Consider the following 19,399-nt stretch of genomic DNA (forward strand, 5'->3'; position numbering starts at 1 on the left):
TGTTTTTGAAAGCCTCTTTATTCTCACAATTTGTCATTAGTCCTAAAATTCAACATGTTAACCGTCTGTTGCATGTGTGTGTAAAATCAAATTTTGGAAGTGTCCATATACCGTTTAACTTTTCTTTATCTGTCTGTTTATTTATAAGCCTGCAGTGGTTTCTGGTGTGCATAAGAAAATGAACATTAGCTTGTGGAAGGCGGACTCAGTTAGTCTTGATTTTGGAGACCACCAGGCTGATCTCCTGAACTGCAAAGACAGCATTATTTCAAATGCCAATGTTAAGGAATTCTGGGATGGTTTTGAAGAAGTTTCAAGTATGTTGTTTTTTTGTTTCTTTGTTTTACTGTTTTCTTAAACATTTCCCCCCAAAATGATAAATTGTTTAATCTTTGAAATGTCTGTATTACTTTGTTGTCTAGTAAAAAGGAACAAGTACTTGGAAGTAGGAGACTGGGTCCTATTCCTGGCTCTACCCCTCATTTTCTTTAACCATAAAGAAGTCGTTTAGGAATTCCCTGGCAGTCCAGTGGTTAGGACACAGCACTTTCACTGCCGAGGCCCGGGTTCATTCCCTGGTCAGGGAACTAAGATCCCGCAAGCAAGCCACACGGTGCAGCCAAAAAAAAAAAAAAGTCATCTATACTATGTTTCCATATGTCATATTCAATATATTAATGTTCCTGGGGAATATTTTTGGCAACCCCCAAAACATTTGAAACTTGAATAACACACTTTGTGTAAAACATTTTGAAAAATTAAAAGTAAAAATGTAAGACTGTAATTTTAATTTTAATAACAATTGTAAAGAGACTTTTTATAAAGAATTTTATGGCGATATTACAGATATCTGTGTTCATAAGGAACAAACATCTTAATACTACATGAATACATAAGAAATAAAAGTCCATAAGCAAGCATTCTTTACCTACTGTACAATAATAGAGGTATTCATTCATTTTACATTTCTTCCTTCTTCTAAACATTAATAAAAATAAAAAGACAGATTATCTTTTTAATAATCAATTGCATTCTTATAGAACGGCAAAAAACGAAAGGTGGAGAAACAGTTGTTTTAAAACTGAAAGATTGCCCTTCAGGAGAAGACTTCAAGACTATGATGCCAGCAAGGTATGTATGTCTTTCTATACTTGTTATTTTGACTCTTGGCTTTTGAGGTTGAGCTGAGATTACCCCCAGAAGTGGGATAATGAATTACAAGTGTGAGCTTTAGGCAGTATCCTCCTCAATTAAAAATAAGTAATAAAAAAAGAAAGAACTGAATCTCTGTAGTCTGAGCAGGGGTAAGTCTTTGTTAGGCAGTAAAGAAGAGGATGCTGTCAAAGAGGAGGCCCCATTTGGGACCTCTCTTCTCTTTGGTGCTTTCAATTTGCTGTGTTTAGGGAAAGAGAATTGCAGTTTTAGTCAGTATCACTTCTATTCTTTGCTTATCCATGTATTATGCATTCATTTAAACTTTGAATGAAGTCAAGGAAAGTGTTAACTGTTAAAGGCCTTAAGGAAAGTTTAACAACTTGAACATTTATGTATTTGAAAGCACTTAAGAATGTAAACCTTTATTCAAAAGAAGTCAATGTTATTCTTCAGATATGAAGATCTTTTAAAAAGCCTGCCATTGCCAGAGTATTGTAATCCAGAAGGAAAATTCAATTTGGCCTCTCATTTGCCAGGATTTTTTGTACGCCCTGATCTAGGACCCAGGTTGTGCAGTGCTTATGGTAAGTACATATTTGCATTTCTATCAACTTGGAGTATATGGAAGTTTAACTTCCGTCCAAAGATAAATTATCTAATCATTTTTAGATTCTGCTAAATCCGTTCCTTTAATAATCCATTGAAATCTTTTTCTGAGTCAAGCAGTGTATATTAGGTATTAATAGCCAATATATAGTTAAGTACCTGCTCATTCCTTATAAAATATAGTTACATTTTCTATTAATTTGATTTTTACGGTGCAGTTCATGGATTGTGGTATTTTGTGGGCAGGTTTCGGAATAAGGAGACTAAAACTCAAATTACAATTAACAGATTTTCCTCAGCTGATTTTGGAAGGAATATCTAGGATATATAAAGTGTTATGCTAAGTAAAATTTTATTTTATACACAGGTGTAGCTGCTGCTAAAGATCATGATATAGGAACAACAAATCTACATGTTGAAGTTTCTGATGTTGTAAATATTCTAGTCTATGTTGGCACAGCAAAAGGAAATGGCATTCTCTCAAAAGCAGGTAAAGAAACTTAAAGAATAGTGGTCTTTGGAATAACAGTTGAATAACCACACACAATAATATTATCTAGAATGTCAGCCTCTGTGTTAACATCAGAGATTCCCCAAAAAATTGCAGTGGATATTGGGATATTCTAATATTTATTTGGAGGCGTGATTAATTTACCTGGCTTTTTTTTAACACAAAAGGAATTTTAATTTAAAAGTGGATTATTTTTATTTGCTCACTTCCTATTATTAAATATTGGGTTTATGAAAATAAACTGGTAAGCTCACTTACAAACATTTAGTGAAGAATAGAAACTAGGTCCTTGAGCTCTGAAGATGATTAAGGCATGTTTGTGTCTCAAGCATTCATTTTTCCCCTCTAGTACCAGAGAGAAGGGGCCTTTTCTCCTAAGTAGAAATAACCGTTCAATCCAGTGTATAGGTTTTAGAGTCTGTCCTCTGGGTTTCTTTCTAAAACCTTGTTCCATCTATCATTCCCTTCTTTATAGACATAGGTCCTTCAACTTTCTTTTTCCACTGGCTTTTCTCAAGAGTAGGAGCAAACTTCAGACTTTTCCTCCTTCCTTAAAAAGCCTTCTTCAGACCTTGTCTTCTTTGCCACCATCCTGTTGCTCCTGCCCTCTTAACACATGTGCTGTGTCTATCACCTCCCTTTCATATTTCAACTCAATGCGGGTTGGCCCCTGCCTGCCGCCCCACTGAGATTACTGTACTGTTGCTATTGCTGTGGCTTTCACTGATAGTCATAGTTCAATACAATGGTTTCTTTGTGGTCCTCTTATTATTTGTACCCTCTGTAGTAAACGACACCTCTTCTTCAAATACTTTCCTTGGCTTCAGTAACACTACTCCCCTCATTCTTCATATGGTGGAGTTTCAGACTTTTCTAGAGTTATAGACTTTATCCTCTACCTTTTCTGGTTTACATGCACTTCCTGTGAAATTCTATACATGATTTCCAACCACTTAGCTCAACAATTCTATCTGGAGGCCAGAATATATCTGCAGCTTAGTGGCTAGGTGCTCAAGACCTGGGGGTTTATTATAGTATTCACTCAGTTTTTGTGTCTATTTGACAGCTTCTATAATACACAACCTAAGTTCCTCCAAAACTGTAGAAACTCATAGTTTCTCAGCTTCTTTAACTGACTCTATTGATTGTAATTGATAAAAACTCTTGTCTCCCCTACTCCCAAGGATTTGAGAGTCAGGCACACTTGAGTTGTAGTCTCAGCTCTAGGACAGAAATGTGTGTGCCCTTTGGTATCAGATTACTTCTCCTTTCAAAGGCTATGGTGCCACAGAGTTACAGTTGCCCCTTCGTATCTGCGGGTTCCGCACCTGTGGGGTCAACCAGTCAAGGATAGAAAATACACAGCAAAAAGAAGATACTCCCGTAAGTTTCAAAAAGCAAAACTTGAATTTGCTGTGTGCTGGCTTTCAAAAAGCAAAAGGAGTTCGCTGTAGCCAGCAACTGTTTACATAGCACTCACATTGTATTTACAGTTATTTACCTAGCATTTACATTGTATTAGATATTATAGCACTTAGTCTACAATACAGAGGTTACATCTGCTTTTCTCCCCTACTTTTCTTTCATCTCCTTAAATGCTAGAACTTTCTTATTCATCTTTGTTCCTGCTCATCTCCCATCCCTCATTCATAGCATAATGTTTGATCTTTCGAGAAAAAGTCATCAGCTTTTAATTTTAATTCTTGGACTTTAATTCTTGGACTGTCTTTCTTTAAAGTTTTTGCCAATTTTTATAGATGGTCACAAAAAAAGGAATGTTATAGTGTTATAATAATGCTTAAAACACATCAAGAAAACCGACCTACATAAAGCACACGCTTTTTCCTCTGCATACAGTGGCTCTCCTACCTCCTTGTCTCCCTAGCAAATTCCTGTATTCATCCCTCAAAATGTAGCTCAGATTGTCACCTCCCCCTAGAGGTCTTCACTTAAAGAATAAACTTTCTCTGCTCCAGCAACCATTTTCTTCCTTGTGATTTCACTGTCACAAATATCTGATGTATTCTTTCTAGCAGCCTTTTTAGAATTTGCAGAGCAGTAACAATTTTCTTTTTAAGTTATCTTTTTCATTAAAAGATAACATTCGAGGACTGACCCAGTCTTTGTGTACCCTTTGTACTCGTATGATTGTGCTTAACCACTATGTGATATTCTTGTTTATTTGCCTACACTTATTAATACCATCTTTTATTCTGTGAAGTCTTAACTGGGTCTTTCTTAACTCTAATCCCCAAGATTCTAGGACAGTGCTTGGCATATTGTAAACACCTAATGTTTGACTTCAAGAAATCTTTGCAGCTAACTTTAAGCATAAAAAAGATTTCATTGTCACAAATTAGGGAACATTTGCTATGTTCTTTGTATTAGACAATAGATTTCCTTTTCTCTTAAAACATTTCTTTAAAATGTTCATTGTGGGGTGGGGGTGGGATGAATTGGGAGATTGGGATGGACATCTATACACTAATATGTATAAAACGGATAACTAATAAGAACCTGCTGTATTAAAAATAAAATAAAATTCAAAAAGAAAAAACTAAAATGTTCATTGTAGTGAAATCAGGGATTTGAAAACGACATTCCTGTCCTTCACTCAGAGGTAACTATTGTTAACATTTTTTCTGTGCATATATATGTGCAGTTTTTAATTTGTCAGTAGTTTCGAAGAATGGCCTTGATGCCTCCTCAGTCATAGCACCTGAAGCATTTGCATTTGATTACAGATTAACCAATAATCATAAATGAGATCTCCCAGAAATTAGTCGGAAGACATTTTGCTCTGCCATTCATTAGTCATGGCAATGAATAAATCCCTTCTCCTCACGGAACCTTTTTGCTCAGCTGTAAAGTAAAGGTTATTATGATCCTTGCCTACCATAATAGTGGTCATGATAGTCCTTTGTAAGTTATGAAATGCTGTGAGTACAAAACATTGTTATGACCACACCCTTGGGACAGGAGGAAAGTTGGTTATGTTTGAGTTAAAAGCCCTTGCGTTTTTATCTCCCATCCCTTGGTTTACAGAAGACACATGAACTGGGAAAGTTACTGTTGATTCTGTTCCCAGTTACCCCAGGTCATTGTTCTCTGCTCTTATAGTTCTAACAGTTTTCATGTGTAACTGGGTTTATCTCCACTTTAAGAGTCCCAATCTAGTCAGGCACTATGCTACTATGGTAGATCAATTTTAGGAGACTTGGCTTTCTGGTAGTCTTTACTGACCAGTTTGAATATATTCTGTGTTTCAGGAATACTTAAGAAATTTGAGGAAGAAGATTTGGATGACATTTTAAGAAAACGATTGAAGGACTCAAGTGAAATACCTGGTGCCCTGTGGCATATTTATGCTGGGAAAGATGTTGACAAGATAAGGGAATTTCTTCAGAAGGTATAATTTAGGTTACAGACAGTTTTATCTCTTCACCTTGAGCAGAGACTTAAATTTTAACGTAACTTCATGGGCATTCAGCAGTATAAGATGATTGAGTAATTTTTACATAGGAGGATGGAATTTTTTGTTGTTGAAAATCAAAAGCTCCTTTCTCTTGAGGAATTTGAATGGCAGCTTCTTCTCAGTTAGTAGTACTCCTTCATCCCCTTAGAGTAAAGAACCTGTTGATGAGTCAGATGTTACCCTTGATGAAAAGTAGTGATTGGAATTATAGAATATAAAATCTGTCATAGAAACACGTAAAGAAGGCAGAATTTTTTTTAATTGTATTGGTATTTTTGGCTGTTGACCTAGACAGTAATTCTGCTCTGTCATATCTGATTGCTCTGTGATACTTATTTGAATAGACTGAAATTGAGTAATCGTATACTTGTTAAAAAAGTGACACATTAATCTGAAATTGGTTCAAACCCTTTTCTCAAATATTTTCTGAATTTTGTAATTATAGGGATTTCTTTTAATGGACCATAATTGCTGTTTTTCTTATTATACTTCATCTTCTTTCTGAATGGACTTAAGGTCTGTCTTTGGTCAGTGTGAAGCGAGGGAGCTATGGCCCTGTAACTACTATTTTATCCCAGAACTACCTACCAGTCTTTTAATTTAAAATGTTATAAATTATGCTTTTTAAAGCAGAACGTTTCACTGGTTCGTCAGAGGGTCCCTTGAAAGTGATTTGTCAAGGGTTAGAAGGTTAGCAATATAAAGGTATTTATCTGTGTACCTACCTTAAAAAAAGAGCAGCAAAAAGAAATGTTTATGGGGACTTCCCTGGTGGTCCAGTGGTTAAGACTCTACACTCCCAATGCAGGGGGCCCAGATTCAATACCTGGCAGGGAACTAGATCCCGTATGCCACAACTAAGAGATGCTGCAACGAAGATCCCAAGTGCCACAACAAAGACCCCACGCAGCTGAGTGAATGAATGAATGAATGTTTATGATGTCCACACATACAAATGGTTTGGCTTTTGGAAACTAAGCTTTTCCCAGTCTTTGTGCTATACTCTTAAAAATAACTGTAAGGAACCAAATGGATGAAAGCGTCATAGTGGAGAGAATTCCCCGTCGTACCAGTGGTTAGGGCTCTGTGCTTCCGACTGCAGGGGGCACGGGTCTGATCCCTCGTCGGGGAACAAAGATCCCACATGTTGCACGGTGCAGCCAAAAAAAAAAAAAAAAAAAAAGCCTGAAAAAGAAATAAATAATAGTTAATAAAACTTTTTTTTTAAAAAAAAAGAGAACTTCATAGTGGAAGGAGAAGGTAAGAAGGGAGTATGATTTACTTTACTAATAGTGTATCAGTGTGCAATATTGTTTTCATGTCCTTTGGCTTTTCCAATTGTAGAATATCATTTTCTGTAACTTAAGCTCAGTCATCGTTCCAGAAGATTCTGAGAACAGACTGTTATTGTAAAGAAAATAGAAATTTAACTGAACAGGATTTACCATTTTCTTTACTTAAATTGGGGTATATATTTTCATTTTAATCTATATTTCAGATTTCAAAAGAACAAGGCCTTGAAGTTCTACCAGAACACGATCCAATTCGTGACCAGAGTTGGTATGTGAACAAAAAGCTTCGCCAAAGACTGCTTGAGGAATATGGAGTCAAAGCCTGCACTCTTATTCAGTTCCTTGGTGATGCCATTGTCTTACCAGCAGGAGCACTTCATCAGGTATATAAAAAGTTGCTTCTAACACACTTGTTACTGAAAGAACCAGAAAGAAATTGTTCTGAGTATAAATATAAATGAAAGAAGATGTAAGAAAGAGAATGACCTACACCAGTATGCCTTCATTAAGAAATTACTGAAACAGCTTTTCAGTGCTTGATGAGATCTGACGTGATTACACATCTAGTCTTTGTTTCTGTGGCTTGACTGTGTGGCACCTAGAAGAATGGCATAGAATCGATGGTGATATGGAGGGTTTGGATTAAAAGCATACAGTGGGTTCCTATAAGTAGACTGAAGCTACCACAGAGCAGTTTAGCGCTCATAGTAACAGAGTGCAAAGGAAACCCGAGAATCCAGAAAACTAGTTTGCCTCAGAGTTGGTTCCCCACCTTTGCCACCACCTGGTTATTGAGATGTATCTGATGTGTGTACTTTTACCAAGCAAAGTTTCCTACATTTTATATAACTATATGCAGTTATTGCCTGTGTAATATTTGTGACACTATTATAACAGCCACAAATATTTCTTAAGTGAGAATAGTTGTTTAGTTTTTAAGATGTCAAGTTCAGGGTTAGATTTATCATTCTTAGATCTCAAACAGCATTTATTGTAAAATATAATTAAGTGTATTAATTAAATGAATGGATTATTTATGTTAAATTGTTTTATTTTCTCATGGACTTATATCATTTCAGAGATGTGTCATTTATGATTCATGTTTAACTGGGATTCACCCCACATACTATTCTTTGGGCTTCTAGCCTCTTATCAGAAAATAGCTAATCTGTATTCAAATGTAAAATGCCCTCAAAGGAGCAGTCTGTTTAAGAGAATAGCACAGTAAATATTTTTCTAACTAGGTGTAATTATCTGATAATACAAAACAGGTTCCCTTGAAAATCCTTACTCACATACTCAGTTTATCCAGTATCCATTTTCTTAAAAGTCAAACTGGACAGTGCATTTTTTAGGTATCATTTGCATATAATAAATGTACTTTTTAGTGTATAGTTCTGTAAGTTTTGACAAATATGTAGTTAGGCAACAACACAATCAAAACAACATTGCCATCACTTCAAAAAATTCCCTCTTACTCCCCCCCACTCATTTTTGTTTTTAATTTTTATTGGAGTAGGGTTGATTTATAATGTTGTATTAGTTTCAGGTGTACAGCAAAGTGAATCAGTTATACATACACATATATCCACTCTTTTTTTTAGGTTCTTTTCCCATACAGGCCATTACAGAGTATTGAGTAGAGTTCCCTGTGCTATACAATAGGTCCTTATTAGTCATCTGTTTTATATGTAGTAGTGTGTATGTGTCAATCCCAGTCTTCCAATTTATCCCTCCCCTTCCTTTCCCCCCTGGGTAACCATAAGTGTTTTCTACATCTGCGACTCTATTTTTGTTTTGTACATAAGTTCATTTGTACCATTTTTTTAGACTCCATATATAAGCGATATCATATATTTGTCTTTCTCTTATTTCACTCAGTATGACAGTCTCTAGGTCCATCCATGTTGCTGCAAATGGCATTATTTCATTCCTTTTTTATGGCTGAGTAATATTCTATTGTATATATGTACCACAACTTCCTCATCCATTCGTCTGTTGATGGGCATTTAGGTTGCTACATGTCCTAGCTATTGTAAATAGTGCTGCAGTGAACATTGGGGTGCATGTATCTTTTCAAATTACAGTTTTCTCTAGATATATGCCCAGGAGTGGGATTGCTAGATCATATGGTAGTTCTATTTTTAGTTTCTTAAGGAACCTGCATACTGTTCTCCATAGTAGCTATACCAATTTACATTCCCACCAACAGTGTAGGAGGGTTCCCTTTTTTCCACACCCTCTCCAGCATTTGTTTGTAGATCTTTTGATGATGGCTATTCTGACCAGTGTGACCTCACTGTGCTTTTGATTTGCATTTCTCTAATAACTAGTGATGGTGAGCATCTTTTCATGTGCCTTTTGGCTCTGTATGTCTTCTTTGGAAAAAATGTCTGTTTAGACATTCTGCCCATTTTTTGATTGGGTTGTGTTTTTTTGATATTGAGCTGCATGAGCTGTTTGTATATTTTGGAGATTAATCCCTTGTTGGTCGCTTCATGGCAAATATTTTCTCCCATTCTGAGGGTGTCTTTTCATTTTGTTGGTTTTCTTTGCTGTGCAAAAGCTTTCTAGTTTAATTAAGTTCCATTTATTTTTATTTTCATTAATCTAGGAGGTGGATCAAAAAAGATATTGCTGCTGTTCATGTCAGAGAGTGTTCTGCCTGTTTTCCTCTAGGAGTTTTATAGTATCTAGTCTTACATTTTAGGTCTTTAGAGTTTATTTTTGTGTGTGATGTTAGGGTGTGTTCTAATTTCATTCTTTTACATGTAGCTGTCCAATTTTCCCACCACCACTTATTAAAGAGAGTGTCTTTTCTCCCTTGGACACTCTTGCCTCCTTTGTCATAGTTTAGATGTGCGTGGGTTTATCTCTGGACTTTCCATCCTGTTCCACTGATCTACCCCCCACTTTTTAGTCAACCTCTTCTCCTGACATTCCTACAACCACTTATCTATTTTCTTTCCCTATAGTCCTGCCTTTATATGAATGTCATATGATTAGAATTATACAATATGTAGCCTTTGAGTCTGACTTTTCTTATTCAGTATAATGTATTTGAGTTTCATCCATGTTATTGTGTATATCAGTAGTTGTTTCTTTTTATTACTGGGTAGTTTTTCATTGTTGTTTTCAGTTTGGGGCAATAATAAATCCACTATAAGCCACATTTACGTACAGGTTTTTGTATGAATATAGGTTTTCATTTCAGTTGGGTAAATACCGAGTAGTGGGACCACCTGGTCACATGATAAGCGTGTGAGTAACTTTATAAGATACTGCCAGCCTGGTGGTTGTACCATGTTCCATTCCCCAAAGCAGTATATGTGAGTCCCATCTCCTCTGCTTACTGTCAGTTTTGTTTTTAAGCATTTGAATCTCACTATGGCTTTAATTTACATTTTCTTAATAACTAAATATGTTGAACATCTTTTCTCGTGTTTATTTGCCATCTGTAAATCTGTTCTGGTAAATGTGTTCAAATATTTGTCCATTTTTTCAACATGGATAGGCTGGGATATATTAAAATTAAGAATTTCTGTTCATTAAAAAAAGCACTATTAAGAGAGTGAAAACGTAACCCAAGAGTGGGAGAAGTAGTTGCAATACATTTATTTATATATACATTTTTGTAATTGGGTTCTTTTTTTCTTACTATGTTGAATGTCTTTATCTACTCTAAGTTCCTTATCTGATATGTGCTTTTGCACATATATTCTCCCAACCTGTGGGTTGTCCTTCCATTTTCTTAATGGTGTCTTCCAAACAGCAGTTCTTAAATTTTGTTCAGTTGATCAATTTTTTTTTAATGTACTATATACTTTTATTGTATCTGAAAAATTTTGCCTAGCCCAAGATCAAAAAGACTTTCTCTTAAATTTTCTTCTAGAAGTTTTATAGTTGATAGTCTTACATATAGGTCTGTTATCCATTTTTAGGTTAATTTTTGTATATAGTGCAGAGTGTGGACTGAAGTTCCGTTTTTTTTGCATATGGACATGCAGTTGTTCCAGTACTGTTTGTCAAGAAAACAATTTTAAAATACTTTCTTTTGAAAATGTAATGCATTCATATGATTTTTTAAAATTCAAACAAACAAACAGTACACGATGGTTCACAGTGAAAATTAAGTCTTTTTCTCACCTTTGCCCTCAGTTCCTCTACTCCAGAGGCAATCGCTATTATGCAGAGAGAGTCCCTGCATGTAAATGTCTCTCTACTGCTTATACTTTCTTGGGGGAAGAGAGGGAAGAGAACAGCCTTTTTTTCTCAAAATAGTGGGCAAAGTAATCCTGTTAAAAAGCTTAGTTCACAAGTCACTCTGCTTTAGCCTCACTTAAACAGTATGTACTTGTATTCTATTCTGTACTCACACACACACTCCTACTTAAGATGCTATACTTAAATAGACTGAAACAGCATCTAGACTGGCAAATTCTATTCTGATCTCTGCCACTAAATTGTTGAGTGTTCCAAGTAAAAACTTCTCTGCTGCATATTTTGGCACAGAATTGCAAGAATTTCTACCTTCCTTCCCTTATGTGATATGATAATGACAGCACAGTTATTTGTACTCTGTTTAAAGGGTGTTGTCCATGACTCACAAGTGGTGGTAATGTGGTTTTGAGAGAGAATTAAAAGGAAGTATGAACTCTGTTAACAATGTTAACTTGGATTTAAGACAATGCGCATTATTATTTACAACTTACGTAGTCCATAGAGGTCCTGAAAACTTTTCATTGATGGCTTCAACACTTCCAGTAAACCACAGATAGCCCTTTAAATAACCCCAGAGTCTCAGTGCTTCCCTCACACTTTAGCATACATCAGAATTCCTGGAGGGCTTGATATAACACAGATTGCTAGACCCCATGCCCAGAGTTTCTGATTCAGTGGGTCTGAGGAGGTACCTGGAATTTTACATTTCTGACAAGTTCCCAGGTGACGCTGACGTTACTGTCCAGGAACCACACTGATAGGAAGCCCTTGCAAAACCCAAGGCATGTAACAAAAAACTTTCGTCCAAATGATAGTGCATGACTTGACTGGCCAGCAGTGCTAGGGAAGAATCAACATACCTTTCTTTGATTTGTCAGCAGTGAGCACTTCGAGAAGCCTGGGGCGGGAGGAGAGACGGACACGGGATAGCTCTGTGCAGCGGCATTCAGATGTGTATGTCGGCAAGCTGAGCGACAGGATCACAGCCACAGCCTTCTTTGTATTCTAAGAACTACTCTAGAATTGCAGGCTTAAAAATCTTCTGTTGGCAAACGTGGCTGAGTCTGTGAAACCCTGTGTGTATACCCTTAGATAAAGCAGGTGAATCTTGACCTCCAGGATTTACTTTCTCAGCTCTAGTGTCCTGAGGTTTGGAGTAGCTTTCAGTTTTAAACAGCAACAGTTTTTTAAAATTAACACAAAATCTTTACTGATAATTTTGTTCTCATCTACTTAACTGATTGTATTTGGTCATTCAAGCAAGTTAATAATATTGCTAAGTTGTAAATTCTCTACATTCTTATGACTAAAAGGACTCAGACAAAATCACAGTGTCAAGATAATAACTTTCCTACTCTGAAAACAAAAGTTACATTTTCTTAACATTACCTATTTATGATTACAACTGATCTTGAAGGCAAGTATGAATAAGACAGTCTGCCAAGGAAGTGAAATGTAAATGACTCAAAGATGGCACAAAAAGGGGTAAGTGGAATGGGAAGTTCAAATATATTCCACCTTAAAACTGAACCTTGCCTTTGCAAACTAACCCTTAAGTCTTTAAGAATATATATCAAGTTGAGGTCATTAGGAAACAAAATAACATCTTGTAACCACTAATGAAAGTCACTGTTCTAAAAGTGATTTTAAAACAACCGTAAGAATCAACTTTTTCAGAGCTCTGGAATCTAAATTGAGAACTTACATCGACCAGGGGACTGCTTAATGAAGAAGAGGACATCTGAGTTTTGGCCTTCAAGGAAATCTGACAGGTCACTGGCTGACCACCTGAGATAACCGAACACAGACATCAGTGAGCACGCCAGAAGAGGAATAGTCTTTGCAAAATTAATTTGGAAAGGTCACAAAACAAATGGATGACTACAATCCCTGTCAACAGCAGCAGACTCTGAGGCAGGGGAGAACCTGATTCTAGTTACCACATTATAATGTTTAGATGTCCAGTTTTCAACAGAAAGTCACAAAGCATACACAGAAACAGGAAAGTAGGGCCCACTCATGGGGAAAAAATACCTCAACAGAAACTGTCCCTGAGGAAGGCCAGACATCAGACTTACTAGATAGACTTTTAAGTCGGTTATCTTAAAAATGCTCAAAGGGCTAAAGGACTATGGAAAAAAGAAATAAAACCAGGCAAATGATGTATGAATGCAATTAGAATATCAGTGAAGAGAAATTATTTTTAAAAAAATAGTTGCATATGCTAAAAGTTACATGCTAGAACTTCAGAAGGACTTAATCCCCATAGCGTGTTCAGATGAATGTAAGATAAGACAGGGCATTTGGAGCCTGTGTATGCTGGTATGACTGAGTTCATGCAGGACTGTAAAGCATCTGTTAGACAAGATATCACAGGAGCTGGGTTCCTGTTGACTTGCCATTTATTGGCTGATTTATCTTGGAACAGGCGCTGAACTGCTTATCCATAGTTTCCTGCTCTGTGAAATAGAGCATCTGTTCTACAGACACATAATGAAGATCCAATGAGACTGTACAGCAGTGCTGAAAATGTGAGGCATCCACTATGTTCATCCTCCACAGGAATCAACAACCTAATGGTTAAAGGAAGAAAATGTTTAATATATATGCTACCGAGTTATCAGTAAAGGCACAGTGCTTCAGTTAAAGAATAAAGACATCTGCAGCTGTTCAGGTGGTCACTATGCCCAGAGGAGCAATTCCAGCCCCTTTGGAATTTCATCACTCTATCATCAGATTTTTTTCCACAGTCTCTATTCCCCACTTGTTTATCTCCCTCTGCTCACTTCTCCCAACGAAATTTACTTTCATACTTTAAAAATTAGAATAAATGTAAATGTTTAGTTTTTCAGTTATTTCTCCTTTCCCAGGAATTTTATGATATATTTTAATATCACTAGAGGACAGCAAAGAAACAAAATCCAGATTGGATAAGCTTGGTCCTTTCTCATTATCCTGAGTGTTGATAGAAAGCAGTTCTAAGAAATTGTAAAGTGCAGAGTTAGTTTGTACATGCTGAACAAATAACAGGTAAGATATTGACTGGCTTCTTGTGAATACCATTTAGTCAAGAGAGGGAGAACTAGTAGAAAAACAGTTGTACTGATGCCACAAGAGACTGAAGGGTATCTTTAATTGGTTGATTTGAAAGAAAAGGCACAAAAGAAAAAAAAAAGGCACAAACAAAATCCTCGGAGAATTCTAAAACTGTTGTGGTCAGTTTTCATCACAGTTCCTGGAACTACAGTTTTCATCACAGTTCCTCATAAATAATCAAACTAAGTTTCATTTCCTTTCATCTACTCTCTGGTGTAAAAGTTAACAGTGAAATGACCAAATGCAGAAAGTCAAAGGAGCAACAACAGACATACCGATTGATTGCACTGATTGGTGAAACAGATACCTTCCAGTTAGCGTTTTGTTGTTGTTGTTGTTTTTAAGTAACACCCCAAAATCCACCTTGACAAAATTGATAATTAGGATCTGATTATCAGCCTCTCTGAAGGATTCCTAGAAAAGTTCTTTTCTTTGCATCGTTTAAAAATATTCCATTTACATGAAGCTTTTCAGTGATAAACTTTCTCATAAAGTGTAGTGTTCCACTTTGAAATGCATTTGATGTTTTGGAGAAAATAAGTTCTCTGGTGAATTGTCTCTTGTGTTAGCAGACAACTTTGCTTCTCTTTATTCCCACCTCCTAAAACTTATACTTTTCTGTTTCTGTTTGGGGAATAGGTACAGAATTTTCACAGCTGTATTCAGGTAACTGAAGACTTTGTGTCTCCAGAACACCTAGTACAGTCATTTCATTTAACACAAGAACTGAGACTTTTGAAGGAAGAAATCAATTATGATGATAAGCTACAGGTAAGAGATGAATTTTCTAACTAGCTCCTGTTCTGCAGACTTTTTATATTCAGAATTCTAAAACATGCGTAACAGCTTAGGCCATCATTGCCTAGTTTGTCACATTAGGATAACAACCAAAGATTAACGCCAGTATTTAATTATATGACTAATTTTAACTTTTGGCTTAACAGTTGTTTTTTTTTTTTTTTTAATTCTGGTGCAGTTTTCATTTGTTAATTTATCTCCTGCTGAAGTGATTAGAAATACCAACATCTCTTTCAGGTTAAAAATATCCTGTATCATGCAGTCAAGGAAATGGTGAGAGCTTTGAAGATACATGAAGATCAAGTAGAGGCTATGGAAGAAAATTAGGTGTGGTCCAGTTTGATGTTTTTAGGCCATTGAACTGGAATTACTTACTCTTGAACAATGATATGTATGTACACTGACTTAAGCTTCATAAACCATCAGTGCCAAGAAATTCTCTTTGTAGTAATTACTTGTTACTGACACCACAGCAGTATAGCATAAGTCACAGCTCCTGTGATTCAGTGATACTAAAACAAGCTAAATTTTAAAGCAGCAATTCATAGCTGTTTTTGTATTATAGTGTATATGATGTTTGTGAAAATGCCAGATTTAAAATGATGTATTTATTTTTGGACAAAAATACAAAATTCTATGCTATATTGTTGATCAAGTGTAAATGTGACTATGTACAGTTTACTAAAATAACTGATATTTTTCACTACATTGAGACAGTTACTGTGAGAATAGGACACAAACACCAGCTACTGCCTGCATTTGGGAAATTGCTGAATCGCACAGCATACATGTCATAATTAGAAAATTACTGCCAAATGATTGTAAAATTTGTAAAATATAAAGTATATAAAGTAGATACTAAATACAGACACTTCAATATTTTGTTGAAGCTATTGACTGTACAATTAAACATTTTCAAAAGGTGTAATTTATTTAAAATTGTCTCATTTTGGTAAAATTTATGTGAACTTTTAAAGCTAAATATTAAACTTAATATGCTATGTAAATATATACATATATACATTTAATGATGTATTTTTTTAAAACATTGGCTTGCTTTTATTTGTTAAAGTGCAAGTGTTACATATGGCTTTGTAAAGTTGAGAGGGGTTTTACATTTTCCATTAAAAGGACTTTATCAAAAATTGGCTAGTCTAAGAGTTCTCCCTCTTGGTATGCCTATTACTGGGGGCTTCGTCATCATCAGGGTGACTACCAGCATTTTCTTGTGATACGGTGTCCTCTCCCGGAACACTTCCCTCTTGTCTTTGATTCTTGTAAGCTTTTTAAGCTTTCTTCAGATGTTGTTATAGGTCATCACAAGTAAGTGCCTCCACTTTCTTGTCCTGTGGCCCAGCTAATGAATACAGGTAACTCCAACATTTCTTATTTGTGACTAAATACATTTAGTTGAAAGAGGAACTCATACATTAAAGTCATGATCATGGGAGTATGTGGTCATAACAATATCAAATAAGTGCCCTTCGCCGCAGAGATGCTGTCGCAGGGAGAGGAGAAGGAGAGAGTGGGGGCAGGTGGCAGAGAAGAGCCTGCAGTCAGCCAGCCTGGGTTGAATATGAGTTCTGTTATTTACTGTGTGACCTTGGCAAGCTGCTTTAATTTGGAGTCTTGGCTTTAACAGCTGACTGCCGTTAGCAGTTGGTTGCTTGAGGAGGCTCACATAGTCCTACCCTAACCTTACCTTTTGAATTTTACTGGAAATATGTAGCCCTCCACTGACACCTGCAGGATGTTGAAGGGATGGCCTTTTCTTATCTATCTATCTGAAAGCACATAGCTTAAAAGAAAAAAGTGGTAGCCTAAGTTGTGACCTTGTAAGCTGCTTGGTTTTTATCCTGTTGCTTATGTCCACCATTTTTTAGTTCCACGTAGGCCGTTATGCCACCGTCTACTCCAGGCAAGGTTCAGCCAGGAATGTGAGCAATTACATTTCACGCTAATACTCTACCTGGCACGCGGGTTAATGGCATGGATGATAACTACTTGGCCAGTGGTTTGAAAAGGGGGGGCGGGACTGGTGAGTATGTGCATCTGCTTTTGTAAGATTCTGACTTTTTAATACCATTTTTCCACAAGTGCCTCAACTCATTAAATGGTTATGTTTTGCTTAAACGTTTTCGTATATTCCATTGGATTTAATTTTGATGTGAAATTAATTTCAAGCCCATGATACTAATTCTGGAGTAGACCATCTCCTTCTGGTCCCCTAAAGTCTGCCAGGGCCCAAAGTCTTTGGTGGTTTTCTTCCAAAATGTTTTTGCTTCTCTTGCTGTTGTTTGAGCCACTTTTAAACCATCCTGCAACCCCTATAGAATAGCTGAAGCTAAGGCAGATCAAGCCTGGCAGTGTGGCTTTCAGAGAAAACTCATCTGATGAGAGTATTCTATCGATCGTCTGAATCCCATGCTAGTGACCTAATTCTTGGTAAGGGGTGGGGGTGGGGGGGGGGAGTGGAAAGAGAGGACCATAATGCTTGCATCAATCATTAAAGACATTCTTCGACTTTTTATGAGGCTGGGGAGCTGTTATTGATCCAATTTCTGATGGACAAATTCCTCTGACCATTTACTTTGTCCCCTCCATCCTTCTGGTTGGCTCAGATGCTCCTCACATATGAAAGCATCTGAATATGTCCATTTCTTCCAGACAGTGAAGTAGTATTAAATGTGCAGAATAATTTGAAAAACTTCAAGATCAAGGAGACTTTATAAAGGGAAACTTGTGCTGAATATTTGGGTCCCTCCTATTAAATTTATTCTAATGTCATTTGAACCTGCATATGAATTCCTTTTCCTGATTAATGAATTACTACATGCATGGCAGAATTTCTCTTCCGCCATGCATTTTGGGATTGTAGCACCCATAGAAATCATCGTCTAGTTCTCTGTTACTTCCCTTTGGTAGATAGGGTATGGGTTTAAACATTATCTAGGTAAGAATAGTGAGCTTCAGAAGAAAAGTGTACTCATGTACACATACTATAGATACAGCATGTTCTATTTCTAGATGCCAATCTGTCAAAGCCCAGACCAGATCAGGATTTTCAGCCATAGAAGAGGGGACAGAAAATGACAATTAAAATCCTACAGCTATTCAGTATACAAAACACAATGAATTGGTGTAACAAGTAGCCAAGATACAAAGGTATATGCCACCAACCCTGTCACCAACATTCAGACTCAAACCTTTCCAAAGTCCAAAATTTATGACATTCCTGGCTATCCAATAATTAGGTTAACCTTGATGGTTACGTCTTGAAACCATATAGAAGGTACAGGAACTGAGTAGTAGTAAAGTACTTCGGTTATCACAGTAATCAGTCTGGCTCTTTGAATGAAAGCAAAGTGACTTTCAAACAAAAATGAAATGTTAGTAAGCTCTGGGTCACTGGCTGCATACAAAGTGGCTTCCCTTTCTTGATTGGGGAGATTTCCACAGCTGACTTAAGCTGTTCAGTCAGTTCTCTGTGTATGAGCCAACCAGCTGCAGCTAAGACTGGAGGATTGTCTGTGTTTTCTGTGCTTTATCTATAAAAAGGATCTCAGCCCTGGGGTCAGTGGTGGGTATTGCAAGGATCTGTGTTGTACATGTAGGTCAGAGCTGGACTCCATTTTGCAAGGTGGTATATTCTGAGGGACACATTAGGAGTTCAGCACTGTTTTCCTGCCCCCTAGATCTTGAATGTAGATTTGACAAGTGAAAGATACGGATAGCTGGGTCAGTGAACAAATGGAAACGAGTAAGTGCAAAATGAGATGGGAACTGACTCCTTTCCCAGGAGAGCCCGTATAGTCCTCTGCCAGCACAGTGAGGATGGTAACTGACTCACAGGTCCTATCAAGCTACTGTAGAACACAGGACAAAAAGCAAAGGATCAAGGTAAGTCATACAGGTTTAGTAAGTGGAAGAAGTTCATGATAAAGGGCATGCAGGGATCACTGCCCCCGGCCACACGTGCCTCACAAAGCATGAGAGTTATAATATGTGGGGACATTTTGGGATTGGATTTATTATGTGTTTGGCACTGGTAATATGATAAATTATTCATTAGGAACCTCAGGATTGTGCCGTCAATGCTAAATACTATGTAACAAGTACAGTGGATCATTGTGCAACACAGGCTTAGGGGCTCTGACGCCCGCACAGTCGAAAAACCACATATAACTTTCTAGTCAGCCCTCTCTATCCAGTTTCGTGTCCAAGGACTCAAGCAATGTGGATCAT

General features: G+C 36.7%; 1 protein-coding gene across 7 annotated transcripts in view; it reads left to right on the plus strand.

Annotated features, from left to right (window-relative positions):
• JMJD1C (jumonji domain containing 1C) overlaps positions 1 to 16,278 on the plus strand; it is a 314,961-nt gene extending 298,683 nt beyond the window's left edge. For all 7 annotated transcript variants that reach the window (XM_068547462.1, XM_068547463.1, XM_068547464.1 and 4 more), the window contains 8 exons: positions 149 to 317; positions 1,041 to 1,131; positions 1,609 to 1,739; positions 2,129 to 2,251; positions 5,542 to 5,681; positions 7,246 to 7,422; positions 14,996 to 15,127; positions 15,392 to 16,278. In XM_068547462.1, coding sequence (XP_068403563.1) covers positions 149 to 317; positions 1,041 to 1,131; positions 1,609 to 1,739; positions 2,129 to 2,251; positions 5,542 to 5,681; positions 7,246 to 7,422; positions 14,996 to 15,127; positions 15,392 to 15,481 — 1,053 coding nt within the window. In that variant the 3' untranslated portion in view covers positions 15,482 to 16,278. The remainder of the gene's footprint in view (positions 1 to 148; positions 318 to 1,040; positions 1,132 to 1,608; positions 1,740 to 2,128; positions 2,252 to 5,541; positions 5,682 to 7,245; positions 7,423 to 14,995; positions 15,128 to 15,391) is intronic.
• The last annotated feature ends 3,121 nt before the right edge of the window (positions 16,279 to 19,399 follow it).

The sequence above is a fragment of the Eschrichtius robustus genome, chromosome 7 (genome assembly GCF_028021215.1).
Source record: "Eschrichtius robustus isolate mEscRob2 chromosome 7, mEscRob2.pri, whole genome shotgun sequence".
Lineage (NCBI taxonomy): Eukaryota > Metazoa > Chordata > Mammalia > Artiodactyla > Eschrichtiidae > Eschrichtius > Eschrichtius robustus.